Here is an 18,017-nt window from a genome sequence, read left to right on the forward strand (position 1 = left end):
AGTGAAAAAGACAAAGAGTCTTGCCCTGGTTATTTCTGAGTGACCTAGCATCATGCTGACTGAAGCCAGAGCTTGGCTAATTGACTCCAGCAGTTGTAGTGGATCACAAAGCTTATTTTGCTCTGTTTCATGCCACAGCCCTTCTGCTTCAGGACCCAGGGTCTGTCTGAAGAGCTGCCTGTCTGTTACGGCCGTCTGGTCAGAGGGGGACCCTGGGGACGAACAAAGGCGCGTCCAGGGCAGAGGGATTACGGAACTGATGGAATTAGCGATGTAGTATGAAGAAATGGTCATTTAGCACAGGGTTTTCCTAAGTTTTGGGGGCCGGGGACCCCTTTTGTGATAGCAAATTCATCAAGGACCCCCTCATAACTATAACACAACTCCAGGTGCGATAAAAAATAGCATACAAGGAGGAGTTTTACTATGATGTCTGCAGTGCATGGCTGGACGAACCAAGTCTCAGCCCCAGGGAAATAACATTTAAAAGACCTGCCTCTTGACATCGGAGAGATAATTTTTTGTTTTCAAGCTAATTTCATGCAATTCTACACATTTTTCCATAGGCAGAGAGAAAACTTTTAAAGATTAAATTAAAGTACATTTATGTTCAAAACAAAGAAGTATTGAGTTGAAAAATGAATAATTGGTGGATATCTGTCACCTTGTATAATGATTTGAAGACAGGCGCAGGAATACCTTTTAGGGTTTTTTATTACTCAACACAAGGTACGTCATGAAAAAACGACGGGGAAGAAGCCCAAAACCAACACCAGCAGCGGGACGACACCGGCCTCAGGGACGACCACAGGAATGCGGTGTGGGTCGGTCAGGGCACTGACGGAGAAAATCCCTGGTCAGCGAAGCGTCCAGGATGTCCACCGCAGGAACCCAGCACCGCTCCTCTGGGCCGTACCCCTCCCAGTCGATGAGGTACTGGAGATGCCCCGCCCGACGCCTCGAATCCAGGACTTCACGGACCGAGAACGGTGGGCCCCCCTCCAGCCTCAGCGAGGGGGCCAGGCACCACTGGCCTGAGGAGAGACACATGAAAAGTCGGGTTAATGCGGTAATCAGCAGGGAGTTGCAAACGGTATGTTACCTCATTAACCCTACTAAGGACTTTAAATGGCCCCACAAACCGCGGGCTCAGCTTCCGGCAGGGCAAGCGGAGGGGCAGGTTCCGGGTGGAGAGCCAGACCCGGTCACCTGGAGAGAAAACAGGTGCCTCACTGCGGTGGAGGTCGGCCTGTTCCTTGTGCCAACGCACGGCCCACTGGAGACGAGTGTGCGCATCGTTCCAGATCGCCTCAGCGCCGAAACCACTCATTCACCGCAGGGGCCTCCGTCTGGCTCGGATGCCAAGGTGCCAGGGCCGGCTGATACCCCAACACGCACTGGAAAGGAGTGAGAATTCTGCGTGTACTCAGCCCAAGGTAGAAAATCCACCCACTCCCCCAGCCAATCCTGATTGACCCTCTCCACCTGCCCATTAGCTTGAGTACGGTACCCGGAGGTGAGACTGACCGTGATCCCCAGGCGTTCCATGAACCCTTTCCATATGTATGAGGTGAACTGAGGACCACGGTCTGACACAACGTCCTCCGGGATCCTGTAGTGCCGGAAGATGTGAGTTAAAAGAGCCTCCTCGGTTTGCATGGCCGACGGGAGCCCAGGCAGAGGAAGGAGGCGAAAAGCTTTGGAAAACCGGTCCACAACGACAAGAACAGTGCTGTTCCCCTGGGACCCCCTCCCAGGGGAACACCACTGTTCTCGTCGTTGTGGACCGGTTTTCCAAAAGGTCAGTGACAAAGTCCACCGAGAGGTGAGACCAGGGTCGTTGTGGAACCGGCAGGGGAAGGAGCTTTCCATAAGGGAGGTGTCTGGGTGTCTTAGACTGGGCACAGATGGAGCAGGAAGAGACGTAAACCCGGACATCCCTAGCCAAGGTGGGCCACCAGTACTTCTCAGTCAGGCAGGCGATGGTACGGGCTATCCCAGGATGACCCGACACAGGCGGCGTGTGCGCCCAGGAAAGGAGGCTGTCCCACACACCTATGGGCACGTAGGCGCGGTTCTCCGGGCACTGTGCAGGTGCCGGTTCCATACGCAGGGTCTGTCGTATGTCGGCGTTCACGTCCCACACCACTGGCGCGATGATACGGAACGGAGGGATGATGGGGGTCTCCTCTCCCTGCCTCTCCTCTGCATCATAGAGGCGAGACAGGGTGTCCGCCTTCAAGTTCCTCGAGCCTGGCCTATAGGAAAGCGTGAATTGGAACCTGGCGAAGAATAGAGCCCACCTTGCCTGTCTCAGGTTTAGCCTCTTTTCTGCCCTGATGTATTCCAGGTTGCGGTGGTCCGTCCACACCAGGAAAGGTTGTTTGGACCCCTCCAGCCAGTGCCTCATGCCTTCAGAGCCTTCTTGACCGCCAAGAGTTCCCAGGCCCCTACATCATAGTTCCTATGGGCGGGGCTCAGCTGCTTGGAGTAGAAGGCGCAGGGCTGCAGTTTTGGAGGGGTTCCGGTGCACTGGGGCAGCACTGCTCTGACTCCTACTTCGGAGGCATCCACCTCGACGATGAAGGGGAGTGAGGGGTCGGTATGTGCCAGCACGGGAGCAGTGGTGAAGCGTGCCTTCAGCGTCTCGAACGCCCTCTCCGCCTCCGCCATCCAACGAAGCCGCTGGGGACATCCTCTCAACAGGGAGGTAAGAGGCGTGACCACCGTGCTGAAGCCCCGGATGAATCTCCGGAAATAGTTGGCGAACCCCAGTAATCGCTGGACTACTTTCACGGAGTTGGGGATGGGCCATGACCTGACTGCGCTGATGCGTTGCTCCTCCATCTCCACTCCCTCCGTGGATATGAGGTAGCCCAAGAAGGACACAGACCGCTGGCAAAACAAACACTTTTCTTGTTTAACATAGAGATAATGCTCCAAGAGTCTTCCCAGCACAGACCTGACTAACGAGACATGCTGGACTCAGCAGAATAGACCAAAATGTCGTCTATATAAACCACTACACCCCGTCCCAGCATGTCCCGAAACACTTCGTTAATAAAGGCCTGGAAGACTGAAGGAGCATTAGACAGGCCACGTGGTCGTGGAAAAGGCCGTTTTCCATTCGTCGCCTGCACGAATGCGCACCAGATTGTAGGCGCTCCTCAAGTCCAGTTTCGTGAGGTACTGCGCTCTGTGCATTTGTTCGATGAAAGTTGGGATGAGGGGATATCTGAACTTAATGGTGGCTTTGTTCAGTGTTCGATAATCAATGCAGGGACGCAGTCCCCTATCTTTGTTCTTAACAAAAAATAAGCTTGAGGAGGCTGGTGACGTAGGGGAATTCCCTGGCTTGTCACCTCCTCGCCTATTAGTGGATAGAGGGCAGGTCGGGGAGAAATGACCCCTTTCTCCACCATAGGAGCAGAGGCCCAGATTCCTCCTTCTCCTACACTCTGCAAACATGCAGAGCCTACCTCCATCGGCTCTGGCCACGGAGCAGGTGTAGCCATGGGCTCCGGATTCCGTGCATGTATTCGTTGGGACCGCAGGAGGTTGTCCAACCGGATCGCCATGCTGATGAGCAGGATAACTCCATCTGTACCTCCTCCTGCAGTTCGCTGCGGAAACGGTGACCAGAGCCGACTCGTTCCATCCGGTGGAGGCCGCGATGGTCCGGAACTCCAGGGCGAACTCAGAGGCGGTCCTAGATCCCTGGCGTAGTCGGAGTAGACGCTCACCCCCCTCTCGTCCCTCCACAGGATGATCAAACACAGAGCGGAAGAGGAGGGTGAAGCGCTTATAGGACTTGACCTTGGGTCCGCCCATCTCCCAGACAGCGGCACTCCAGTCCAGGGCCCTGCCGGTCAGTGCCGAGATGACTGTGGCAAACCTGTCTCTCCCGGAGACAGCCTTGGCGTAGCGAGCGAGGTACAGGTTGCAATGCAGAAGTAATCCCTTGCATCTCGCTGGCGCGCCGTCAAAGTGCTCCGGGAGGGACAGGGGTATTCCGCGGACCGGCTCAGATGGGACGGAGGCAGGTAGTGGTGGTGTGGGGGCTGGTGCCGGAACCGGTGCTGAAGACTGGAGGGACTGCACTTTCCCCTCCAACCGCAGGATGGTTGCCAGCACGCTGTCCATGGCGCTGCTGCGTCTGGAGAAACAGTCCTCATGATGCTGGACTATCTCTACAATGGTCGCCAGCTCGGGTTTTCCCGCTGTCTCCATCATTATTGGTTGATTATTCTGTCACGTTGTATAATGATTTGAAGACAGGCACAGGAATACGTATTCGTTTTTTTTTATTACTCCACCCAACACAAGGTACGTCATGAAAAAATGATGGGGACGAAGCCCAAAACAAACACGTGTATACATATAACACTGGGATGTAACCCAAACAAAAGAGCAAGGTGTAAACCTCCAAACAAATACACGGGACGAGACCCGTAATAACAAGAGCACAATACACGGGACTCACGAGACCAACGGACATGGGACAATAATCAACAAGGACAATGGGGAACAGAGGGCACATATATACACATACTAATCAGGGGGAATGGGAACCAGGTGTGCGTAATGTAACAAGACAGTCCGGGGTTGGTGGTAAGGAACAAGGTCAGTGACGCCTAGAAGGCCGGAGCTGGTGAACGGAATGAGCAGCAATACCGGGGGATCCGTGACAATATCCCTGTGAGCCTCCCAGGCCTCGTTGCCCATGGTTAATAAGAACCTATATTGTAGATTAATAATAATTATATATTGCATTAGACCCTCTAAACGAATCCCTTGGCCAAAATGTGTTTAATCTGTTATTGTTAGCAATATTCATGAAAAATATTGTATTAAATATTTATTTTATACTTATTTAGAGATCTGGCCACGGACCCCTGATTTAGCAGATCCTTTTATCCACATTTTAGGCTATGGTTACAAATCGTAATGATTAAACTCTGTAGAAAGTGTGTTTCATTTTCTCTGAATGATTGCATTAATTGGCAAGTTATTTACTGCATAATGGACCAGTCCTAGATGAATCTGTCTAATTCTTTCATTGAGCATTGTTGTTATGTGTGAAATGTGGACAAATGTGAAGAAGTCACATTGCATTTTCAGTGCTTTGGATTGAACTGATGCAGACATGCCAGCTTGCAAACATATAAACAAGTTAACATCAACCATCTGACGACGAGCATGTCCTGGCATATCCTCCACCATCCAGTCACCCTAACTGACCCCTCTCCCCTCTCCCCTCTCTCTGTCCCTCTCCCCCGTTCTCTCTCCTCTCCAGATGCGAGGTGTGCCGCCCCCCCCTCCTATCGCCCCCATGCCCGTTCCTTTGCCGCTCCCTCCTACGACCGCCCCGACTGGAACCCCCGTCTCTGTGTGATCTCCGGAAATCAGCTCTACATGTTGGACCAGGAGGAGGTACTTACCTACTGCTGCACACACTATAGAAATACAATTCCACCCATCACCCACCCATTGACTTGAAAGTGGATTACCGTTCTAGGAATTATATTTCTATGGCTCACATTGCTGTATTATACTGTATTAGACTGGTTTGTTTGACATGACATGAGTGTCTACAACACTGTCATCATCATGGGGTCCTAGTATAAAATATAAATAAATATGCCGTTTAGCAGACGCTTTTATCCAAAGCGACTTACAGTCATGCGTGCATACATTTTTTTGTGTATGGGTGGTCCCGGGGATCGAACCCACTACCTTGGCGTTACAAGCGCCGTGCTCTACCAGCTGAGCTACAGAGGACTTGATATGAAATGCCATGATAGTTTCTAAAGCAACAAGGTTTAATAAAAAATGACACAATCTAAAAAGGATATCACCACAATTGACCTTTAGGCGTGTAACTTTATTTGACATGACCTGACATTACATGGTAAGGTCAAAAACCAACCTTAGATGACTTACTATATCATACCAAGTAGTTTCAGCCTGCTAGCTAAGACCAGAAGGGGGTACTATTCCTTCACTTTTGTACCTGTCTCGCCTTTGGACAGGTCTCCTTTTAAATGTAGACCTTGTAGACAGATTTACACATTTATATCCAATAAATGAATCCTAAAACACAATTAAAACACATAGAGGTTATACTTACACACTTAATGTCTATTACACTACAATAACAGTGTTCATAGTACCTTTGATTGAGAGTAAGAGGCTATTAAAGATTATGCAATGATGTAATGGAGTACAGTAGTGGTACTTGCAGGGTAGCTAGCTGCCAATATCTTTCCTTCTCATCACTCAGAAGGAGGATAAAAAACGTTATGATCCAGATAAGGGCCTTTTCAGCTCTGGAGAGATGATAAGAAAGCCCAGGTCAATTAATCAATGGCTTATCCCTGTCTAATTGTGCCAATGAGGCAGAAGCTATGAATGGATTTGAGGCAGACCTGACAGGCCAATAGCCACCACCTCGGAGAGAGGATGAGAGGCGATTAAATATTCATGCCTGTCACTCACCTCATGCGGCGCGAGTGGGCCTCTCCATCTCTCTCCCTCTCTCTCTGTTTTGCTCCACCAATCTCTCTCTGTCATACACACACACCCCTCTTGATTTTCTCTCTCTCTCTCTCTCTCTCTCTCTCTCTCTCTCTCTCTCTCTCTCTCTCTCTCTCTCTCTCTCTCTCTCTCTCTCTCTCTCTCACACACACACACATTCTATTTCTCAGGCTACCTCTCCTCCCCCTGCTCTCTCTCTTTCTCCCTCCCGCCCTCCCTGGAGTGACTGACAGTAGTGTTTGGCTATCCCACAGACCTGCTGTCTCATTTATTTCCCAGGCAGCTCCATTGAGATGCCACTCTGTTTTGTTCTGTGAATGACATCCGTCAAAATACCCTTTTCTCTTCATTGCGACTTCTTCAGTCTCAACTAAGGGGCTGCTTGAGGGAATAACAGTGCTCTGGAGGAATATGTGAAAATATCTATCACTTCACCATTGTGCTCTTCTGTGCTCCCCTATTTCAAATGTGCTCTCTTCACCTCAGTAAACACTACAACTGGTGAAAACTGGTGATGTTGAAAGCTTGACTTATACATAGTCCGAATTAACCTAATAGATTAAGTGTGTACCCTTTCGTCCAAGTACAGAAGTCACTATATCTTCTGTTCAACACTATATTGTTTGTGTAGCTTCACCTACTTGCATACTCTCCACCTCAGAAGTCAACCTTAAAAGTGAACACTACACAATCCAACTTAACTTCACTCCCTAACAACAAAACTTTAAGCTGCACTACCATTGACTGTACAAGAGCACTGACTCCACTTCTCAGTGGGCTGCTGTTAGCCCTCTGTGCCTGTGGTGGGAGCGAGAGGGTCAACAGCGATGGCTGCCACTGATATGAAGTGACAGAGCCCTGCACTGTGTGCACCAGACGCCATGCACCAGTGCCCTGTCCTCCAGTAATGTGCCCAGGCATCGCTCTCCCTCCCACTGTACCCCAGTGTTATGCAAGCAATCAGAGGGCACTATTTCCTGCTAGCACAGCGCTAGCACTAGCACGTTAGTATCCTCTCTCACTACTACTGAATCACATTAGCATTAGCCTGCTAAGCTAATTCAAAATAAAGGGAATTAAAACCGGATTTGTCTCATTATCCATGCATGGCCATTGTGTTGCATTCCCTGCCCATATGTTTGCAATGGCTTTGGCAATGTTGATACTGTAAATGAATTCATTAGCGCCCGAGCCAACACGGCAGCGCCATGGTGGCTTTGCCTGTAACTACTGTTGTCACATTGCATAAAACATGGCTCAAGAGTAGTTAGCATTTTTACACATGCATGACCCTTGGGAACCCATTTGGAAATAGGGGGATGTGGCAATTATGTAATAATAAGGCACACATGGATGGAAGGAGACGCGAGAAAGAAGCTCCTTCATTTGACAAATAAGAAGGCTCAATTGTCAAATTCTACAGTTATTTAACAAGCTCTTTACTGACTTTTGGCATCTGATTAACCATTACACGCAACTGAAATAAGCCATTTTCAAAAGGTCACCTCACCTCATATACATATTAGGGGTTAGACACTGAGTGTACAAAACATTATGAACACCTTCCTAAGATTGAGTTGCACCCACTTTTGCCTTCAGAACGGCCTCAATTTGACTGGGCATAGACTTTACAAGGTGTCGAAAGCGTTCCACAGGGATACTGGCCCATGTTGAAGTTAGCTGGATGTCCTTTGGGTGGTGGACCATTCTTGATACACATGGGAAACTGTTGAGCCTGAAAAACCCAAAGGTCAGATTTAGTATTTAGGGTTGCTCTCTAAATGCCCTCTTTTATCATTCCAAGATACCAAAAATGGTCTTAAATTCAGCTACTCTGTTTGAACGTTTCTCTTTGATTTTATGATGTTCCAGTTGCTGTGTTCAATGCCTGAGGCGAGGTGAGGGAACATCTGTCAGTGATAGGACGTTATTGAGAGACTTGAGGACAGACAGTGGTGTTGGCCAGCCTAACCGTCTGTCATACTTCCAGGGACACAGAGGCTGATGTATGTGTTTGTGTGCGTGCGTGAATGCGTGTGTGTGTGTGCGTGTGTGTTTTCATGCGTGTGTGTGTGTGCGCGTGTCGGGGGCAGAGGTAGGGGACTCAGCCGCTGTTTGATCACGACTCCGTTACAAAGTAATGGATTACACACCTGCCGCTCCATTAACCCCTCCCCCTCCCCCCTACACCCACACCACCCATATCCCCCACCCAGCCTACCCATCACAGCTGGGCCAGTAGTGACATATGGTCCAGGCAGCCTGCAGCATTGCTCAACTCTCCATGCCAGGCCCCCTCTCCTCTCCCTCTCACTCAGATCTATGGCTTTCATTCTCTCTCTACTCACCCACCATCCACCACCCACCATCCACCCCTCCTTGCAGTGCCTGAGCACAGTCATCTGTCTAATTCAGTCTTAGCCACTTCTGCTTCTACTCTTGCCTCTGACTACAGTTTGCTGGATGCCAAAATTCAGAAGAATTTACCTTCTTGTTAGCTGTTAGAATTACCTCACTTATGAATGACCTTATCTCTGACAACACTCAAACTAGCCTAGGTCTGCATGCCAGTATTCAATCTACTTTTCAATTGAATTAAATGGATTGTTGACTCGCCCAACAAACACCAGAATACCCAGAGTCTGAAACACAAGGACAGAAATTGGGAAACACTGCTATACTGCATTAGATTCTCATTCCAATTATAGACGTTTACAAATTAGCAACGCAATCCCACTTAGCATGCTTTCTTGCTCACTGCAGGTCTCAATGCTAGACCACTGTCCCTGTGTGAGTGCAGTGCGGGCCCCATGTGCCCTCTGTCTGGTCTGCCGGTGTTGTGTCCCAACCTGCCTTGTGTGCCCATTCATGGGCATGGCTGCCAGGGACGGTGCCAAGGCCGTGTCAAGTCCCCAGCTGCAGCACCACTGTCCTAACCAGCCCCCCCCCCCCGGCCAATCAACACTGCCACACAGGCTATAAATAGCGCCCAGGTGTTCCCTATCGCAACCAGAAAGGGCTGTGTGTCAGGGTGGGGGGTGTTTACAAGGGAGAGAGTGTGTGTGTGTGTGTGGAGCGGGGGGGTCTTTTCCATACACTTGCTGTGATGAATTGTGTCTGAATCGGGACACAGTGGGGATGAGGGGGGAGTGGGCTAACTGTGTTCAAATGGACATCATTGTGGAAATTACTGTGTTTAGCATGTCATGATAGACTAGTATTTATGCAGGGTGTTTAAAATCAGTTTTCAGTCAGAGTTTAATGTGACCTAAACGTTCTCTCAGCTGCTCTGTGAACCTTTTCAGTTCTTATTCCTAGTCAAAGTTACTCCGCTCAATGAGGAAATCGACAGGTCCATGCCTTAGACTAAACTGAAGTCCAGAGCAAAACTTTCTGATTAAAAATGATTTATTAAGTAATACTACACTTAGATGATCATAGCATTTAGCACTTACAGTATACTGTATATTGATCACATTTCTTTATATTACTATTTTATGTGTATCGATACATTTAATTAGCAAAGTGCTTGTAGAATGCAGAAATGAGCTCTGGTGCAGCACAGGCTCAAGGAATCAGTGGTAGAGAAGAGTGGATAGATACATTTAGGGACGTCTCTGAAGTCTTGTGAATGAATATACAGTGGGGGAAAAAAGTATTTAGTCAGCCACCAATTGTGCAAGTTCTCCCACTTAGAAAGATGAGAGAGGCCTGTAATTTTCATCATAGGTACACGTCAACTATGACAGACAAATTGAGGGAAAAAATTCCAGAAAATCACATTGTAGGATTTTTAATGAATTTATTTGCAAATTATGGTGGAAAATAAGTATTTGGTATTTTGGAAGTTACAGCTCTCACAGACCTGTAACTTCTTCTTTAAGAGGCTCCTCTGTCCTCCACTCGTTACCTGTATTAATGGCACCTGTTTGAACTTGTTATCAGTATAAAAGACACCTGTCCACAACCTCAAACAGTCACACTCCAAACTCCACTATGGCCAAGAACAAAGAGCTGTCAAAGGACCCCAGAAACAAAATTGTAGACCTGCACCAGGCTGGGAAGACTGAATCTGCAATAGGTAAGCAGCTTGGTTTGAAGAAATCAACTGTGGGAGCAATTATTAGGAAATGGAAGACATACAAGACCATTGATAATCTCCCTCGATCTGGGGCTCCACGCAAGATCTCACCCCGTGGGGTCAAAATGATCACAAGAACGGTGAGCAAAAATCCCAGAACCACACGGGGGGACCTAGTGAATGACCTGCAGAGAGCTGGGACCAAAGTAACAAAGCCTACCATCAGTAACACACTACGCCGCCAGGGACTCAAATCCTGCCGTTCCAGACGTGTCCCCCTGCTTAAGCCAGTACATGTCCAGGCCCGTCTGAAGTTTGCTAGAGTGCATTTGGATGATCCAGAAGAGGATTGGGAGAATGTCATATGGTCAGATGAAACCAAAATATAACTTTTTGGTAAAAACTCAACTCGTCGTGTTTGGAGGACAAAGAATGCTGAGTTGCATCCAAAGAACACCATACCTACTGTGAAGCATGGGGGGTGGAAACATCATGCTTTGGGGCTGTTTTTCTGCAAAGGGACCAGGACGACTGATCCGTGTAAAGGAAAGAATGAATGGGGCCATGTATCGTGAGATTTTGAGTGAAAACCTCCTTCCATCAGCAAGGGCATTGAAGATGAAACGTGGCTGGGTCTTTCAGCATGACAATGATCCCAAACACACCGCCCGGGCAACGAAGGAGTGGCTTCGTAAGAAGCATTTCAAGGTCCTGGAGTGGCCTAGCCAGTCTCCAGATCTCAACCCCATAGAAAATCTTTGGAGGGAGTTGAAAGTCCGTGTTGCCCAGCGACAGCCCCAAAACATCACTGCTCTAGAGGAGATCTGCATGGAGGAATGGGCCAAAATACCAGCAACAGTGTGTGAAAACCTTGTGAAGACTTACAGAAAACATTTGACCTGTGTCATTGCCAACAAAGGATATATAACAAAGTATTGAGAAACTTTTGTTATTGACCAAATACTTATTTTCCACCATAATTTGCAAATAAATTCATAAAAAATCCTACAATGTGATTTTCTGGAATTTTTTTCCTCATTTTGTCTGTCATAGTTGACGTGTATCTATGATGAAAATTACAGGCCTCTCTCATCTTTTTAAGTGGGAGAACTTGCACAATTGGTGGCTGACTAAATACTTTTTTCCCCCACTGTATCCGTTAATTATCCGAAAATATAGCAACTATTACGCTTATGACAGTATAAAAGGCTTGAAGACAGATCGCTCATATTATTAACATCTTAGAGAGTATATCTGTGTTACAAGGATATTCCTAGAGTGTTATGGTCCAATATTGAGGTAAATTAGATTACATCGAGAAATAACCAGAAATAATGTGAACGTTATAAACAGATGTTAAAATTAGGTCTGACACATTGTAAACAGTGTGCTCGCAGTATAGCATAAATAAAATATAAACAGCAAAGCAAAGTCTTTCAGTGCATAATTGCTCAAATAAAAGGGAAGGCGAGTCCATAAAAAAACAAGCTTTTATGCATGTGCATACTGGACTCATAAAGATTGGGTGTCTTATATTTTTCATTGAGGAACTCATTCCGTAACTAGTAATATATCTGTCCTCAGCGTGCGATGCGTCTCACAACATACTCATTAGTATGCACTAAGTGGATAATGCGAGCATAATCAAATACACACTTGATTTATGGTGTGTGTATCCCTGATTACGTTTAAAAAAAAGAGGTAAACGTCAACAAGATGAATCCTGCCACTGACAGAGCTGGGAGATGTCTTCCGGCTCACTGGGCTATGGGGGATGGTACACCGTGGTAAAGTACTCTATGGAGTGCTGTGCTCTGTGCTGTGCATCCACAGTCTAGCACAGTAGACTGCATGTTATGTATGTTGGGGGGTGGGTGGGTGCTGTCGCCTGCAGTGGGTGTATGTATTAAACGTTTATGTCATCCATATTGTGCTGGTAGCCCTGCTACATGTCTATAATATTACAGCTGACATGGCCATACCCTTACACACATACACACACATATACACACAGATTATTGTGCACAAACACACACACACACACATTACACCAACAGACATGCATATTGTATACATTTACAAAGGCCCTTATGCACACACACTCACAAGTACAAGACAGACAGACAGAGACACAGACAGAGAGCGAGACACAGACACACACACGTGCATTGAGTGCTCTTTACAGGGATCCTTTGACTGGCACCCATCTGTGTCTTATTATGGGACATATGACTGTGTGTGACCACTACTGTCCTTCTCTGTTATTGGCTTGGTCATTAAGACCCTCAGGCACAATCTCAGCTCTCCTTGCTATCCTCTGACATTGGCCCTCTGTGTTTACAGGATCTGTCTATGATGTCCTGATATTGCCATTATGTGTATATAGAGCTGTCTATACAATGCTGACATATTGGTCTTGGTTATTAGCTATTATTGGTTATTATTACCTGTAAACCTCATAAAATCCGTGGTCATTGACCTTTTGTATAGACCCTTTTGCTATGTCTTTGTTGCAATGCTTTGATATGGGTCTCCATATCTGTATGTAATACTCTGATATTCACAGTCAGATAGTGACCTTTTTTGACAAATATTTCCTATAGTAATTATCTGACATTGGTCCTCTGCATTGCTTCAATACTGTATTTGGATATTGGCTCTCTGCATGTTCAGTAGGCTCTGTCTCTGTGAGTGTAATATAGCTAGCCACTGTGTTGTACTCTCAAAGAGAACAGGGTTTCTCCCAAGGCCTCGATAAACATACCAAGCACAGGAGCATTGATTCATGTACCGTATTCTCCTGTCTATTTCCCCTCAAGCCCGTGTTTTATGAAGTCAGGGACTTCTGGCCCAAATGGATTGTCATAAACTGGCCATATTAACCAACTGTTCTCAATAAATCTGTGTCAGAGTAAACATGCTGAAATCTAGTAGTTATGTAGGAAATTCAGGCTCCCTGAATTCTATATTGATTATCAAGCACTGTACATTATCAACTGATTGCAACTAATGCAACTTAATTCATGTGGAATGCAAAGAAAATTCTGTCCTGTATTACATGACTCAGTGACAGTGGCGTGTATTCATGGTTGCCAAGGGAAGCCAGGCTTCCCCCAAAAATGTAAAAATGTAAACATAAAAAAATATGTATCTTTCGTCTCTCTGTGTTTCATAATTTTCCTTCAATTCCAAGAGGCTGAATGTACATTATATATACAAAAGTATGTTGACACCCCTTCAAATTAGTGGATTCGGCTATTTCAGCCACAACCGTTGCTGACAGGTGTATAAAATCGAGCACACAGCCATGCAATCTCCATAGACAAACATTGGCAGTAGAATGGCCCATACTGAAGAGCTCAGTGACATTCAACGTGGCACCTTCATAGGATGCCACCTTTCCAACAAGTCAGTTTGTCACATTTCTGCCCTGCTGGAGCTTCCCCGGTCAACTGTTATTGTTAAGTGGAAACGTCTAGGAGCAACAACGGCTCAGCCGCAAAGTGGTAGACCACATAAGCTCACAGAACGGGACCGCCTAGTGCTGAAGAGCGTAGCTTGTAAAAATTGACCATCCTCAGTTGCAACACTCACTACCGAGTTCCAAACTGCCTCTGGAAGCAACATCAGCACAATAACTGTTCGTCGGGAGCTTCATGAAATGGGTTTCCAAGGCTGAGCAGCCTAAGTCTAAGATCACAATGTGCCGCCATTGGACTGCAGCAGTGGAAACGCGTTCTCTGGAGTGATGAATCACGCTTCACCATCTGGCAGTCCGACAGACGAATCTGGGTTTGGCGGATGCCAGGAGAATGCTACCTGCCCCTATGCATAGTGCCAACTGTAAAGTTTAGTGGAGGAGGAATAATGGTCTGAGTGTAGTGAAGAGAAATCTTAACGCTACAGCATACAATAACATTCTAGAAGATTCTGTGCTTCAAACCTTGTGGCAACAGTTCGGGGAAGGCCCTTTCCTGTTTCAGCATGACAATGCCCCCGTGCACAAAGCGAGGTCCATACAGAAATGGTTTGTCGCGACCGGTGTGGAAGAACTTGATTGACCTGTACAGAGCCCTGATCTCAACCCCATCTTACACCTTTGGGATGAATTGTAACACCGACTGCGAGCCAGGCCTAATCGCCCAACATCAGTGCCCGACGTCACTAATGCTCTCGTGGCTGAATGGAAGCAAGTCCCTGCAGCAATGTTCCAACATCTAGTGGAAAGCTTTCCCAGAAGAGTGGAGGCTGTTATAGCAGCAAAGGGGGGACCAACTCCATATTAATGCCCATAATTTTGGAATTAGATGTTTGACGAGCAGGTGTCCACATACTTTGGGTCATGTAGTGTATCTCACATTAGAAAGCATCTGAGCGACTGAAACAGCGCCCCTCTGTCTCTGTATGTGTAGCCCATCTATCTGAGGCTGTCTGGTCAAAAAGAGTATGACGTTGTTGCCGCCGGTAACATTGCATGCAAGGGAAGCCAGCGAGCATTTGGCCTCCCTTGTTAATTTTTAAAAATTCAATAATAGCCAATCAGCGTTGAGCTAAACTGAGTGAGCTCAACTGTGAATGATCCTGGCGCACCAAAAAAAAGTGTCAAGGGAAGCCAATTTGGATTTTGCTTCACACCAGTCACATCAAAAGAAGAATGTCATTTAGAGAAAAAACTTGAATTATTGCATCTCATTGTGTCGTTGTCCTCCGGTGTCTAGCTAGCTAGCTAAAATCATCCCTTTCCTAAATTAGCCATGAATGTAGGGATTTGGACAATGATTATAACGGTGATTCTGATCGAACCATAAATTCATACATTGTGCCCCTGGCCTGAAAGGATGGAAGTTCAATATGTAGCTAGATGTAGTATGCTAATGTTAACTAGCTGGCCTGGCACATCGTTGCTCATGAAAGGAAGTTAGGTTAGCGAGCAAGCATTTTAGCCAGGTAGCCTAGTACAACAAAAACTAAAAGCATGTACTATATGACAGAGTCATAGACCGTTTCATCAACATGAAAGAGAGGAGGATGGCATTGGCGTTTCTCTACAAGTAGGGCGAATCAACATGTTTTTTATACTTACGCACGCACGCACACACGCACACGCACATACACACACACACACACACACACACACACACACACACACACACACACACACACACACACACACACACACACACACACACACACACACAGTCCCCAATTGTCATACTTGAGTAAAAGTAAAGATACCTTAATAGAAAATGACTCAAGTAAAAGTGAAAGTCACCCAGTAAAATATTACTTATAAAGTTATATAAAGTCTAAAAGTATTTGGTTTTAAATATACTTAACTATCAAAAGTAAATGTAATTGCAAAACTATACTTAAGTATCAAAGTAAAAGTATAAATAATTTCAAATTCCTTATATTGAGCAAACCAGACAGCGCGATTTTTGTTTTTTTTTAATTTACACATAGCCAGGGGCACACTCCAACACTCAGACATCATTTACAAACGAAGCATGTGTGTTTAGTCAGTCCGCCAGATCAGATGCAGTAGTGATGACCACTTTTGATAAGTGTGTGAATGGACCCTTTTCCTGCCGTGCTAAGCATTCAAAGTGTAACGAGTACTTTTGGGTGTCAGGGAAAATGTATGGAGTAAAAAGTACATTATTTTCTTTAGGAATATAGTGAAGTAAAAGTAAAAGTTGTCCAAAATATAAATACACAGACACACACACACACACACACACACACACACACACACACACACACACACACACACACACACACACACACACACACACAAATCAGTACCATGCCACATCCTATTTAGCTTGTGTTGACTGGACTCAATTGTTTTTGGTATCTTTTAGTTGTCACAATATTAAACTAACCATTAGCCTAGGTGATTTGATTCTGTTGAAATGTTGAAGTTGAAATGGTGCTGGAATTATGGAGGCAGCTCCTGTTTACTTTTCGACTTGCGGTAACTCTCCATGGTTCTAAATCAATGGTTGTTTAATAGTCCGAAAATGTCAGAAACATTAACTTGCTTGGCCATGCTGTAGGTCATGTATCTGTTTGTTACATGCAAAATGCTTTGTGGACTTCATCGGACAGATGTTGCAAAGTTGTGGTTGAATTTATTCTGCCATTGTGTCTTATAATAATAATAATATGCCATTTAGCAGACGCTTTTATCCAAAGCGACTTACAGTCACGTGTGCATACATTTTTACGTATGGGTGGTGGTCCCGGGGATCGAACCCACTACCCAGGCGTTACAAGCGCCATGCTCTACCAATTGAGCTTAGGCCTATAAATCAAGGTGTCAAGGCATTAACAGGTTATAGAGCAAACAACGCAATTATCACAACACATAGGTTGTAATATGGCTTTTTTTTCCTGGCTTGGCTTCCCCAGTGATTTTACCCACGCACCGCTGCTGCTCAGTGATATACATTTCAAGATACTATCCATTATAGTCTTCAGAAAATATTGCCTAATGCATTGTGTGTGTTGACCTGACCTTGTCTCTCTGTGCATATGCAGGTACACCCTTTGTTGATGCGCGAGCGGCGCTCCGAATTGCACAGGAACAAGCTGCTGCGAAGGACAGTCAGCGTTCCTGTTGAGGGGAGGCACCATCCAGAGATGGGTGAGTAGGCCATGGGCCCTTCTATCTCTCTGAATCCTTTCTGTCCATAGAAATACAGTGAATAGAATGGGCTTGAAACCTCTGACCTTAAAGCACAAATGTAATGTTGTACTTCCTGCTTTTACTTCCTGCTTCACTCTTATGGAGACCCTCGCAATGGCTGCCAGTCCACCCATTATGGCGTCATTGACTTGAATGGGGAGGCCCATTTTACTCATTCTGGTTTTGTGTTTCTGACTCTACCTGTCATGGGCTGCTCTCACCTTTCTCTGCCTCTCTACCTCTGATATTTTGTGATTCTGTCTTTCTTACTGCCTCTCTGACTCGTTGTCTCTGCCTGCCTCTTTGCCTTACTCCACCTCTCTCACACTGCCTCTCTGCCTCATGTACAATGTCTCAGCATTGATACACTCCCATCGTCCACATAGGGCAACTCTCCCCACAACAGTCCTGTGGGGATACTGCAATAGGCCACTCACTCCATATTTGACATGAACCTGTTCAGGTCTGACACAGCAATACTCTCCTATAACTGCACAGGCTACACAGGCCTACTGACTCCAGAAGAGTGATGCTCATCACACTCTAAGCATATCTATGGTATAGCATATGTTATCCAACAGCCTTCCATTGAGAACCATCTGCAGTGAGAGCACATACTGAATGGGATCGATGCCCCCCCAGGCGGCCAAGGCCCTCCAGGCAGCCCATTAATGAGCTGATTAACAGAAACCTGCCATGCTGTCATCA

The 18,017-nt window shown here is 46.4% G+C and overlaps 1 protein-coding gene across 8 annotated transcripts in view; it reads left to right on the forward strand.

The window, feature by feature from the left end:
* Positions 1–18,017, forward strand: part of syngap1b (synaptic Ras GTPase activating protein 1b) — a 131,731-nt gene that overhangs the window by 19,702 nt on the left and 94,012 nt on the right. For all 8 annotated transcript variants that reach the window (XM_041872808.2, XM_045226185.1, XM_045226189.1 and 5 more), the window contains exons 2-3: positions 5,297–5,433; positions 17,162–17,267. In XM_041872808.2, the coding sequence (XP_041728742.2) occupies positions 5,297–5,433; positions 17,162–17,267 (243 nt within the window). The remainder of the gene's footprint in view (positions 1–5,296; positions 5,434–17,161; positions 17,268–18,017) is intronic.

The sequence above is a fragment of the Coregonus clupeaformis genome, chromosome 17 (genome assembly GCF_020615455.1).
Source record: "Coregonus clupeaformis isolate EN_2021a chromosome 17, ASM2061545v1, whole genome shotgun sequence".
Taxonomy (NCBI): domain Eukaryota; kingdom Metazoa; phylum Chordata; class Actinopteri; order Salmoniformes; family Salmonidae; genus Coregonus; species Coregonus clupeaformis.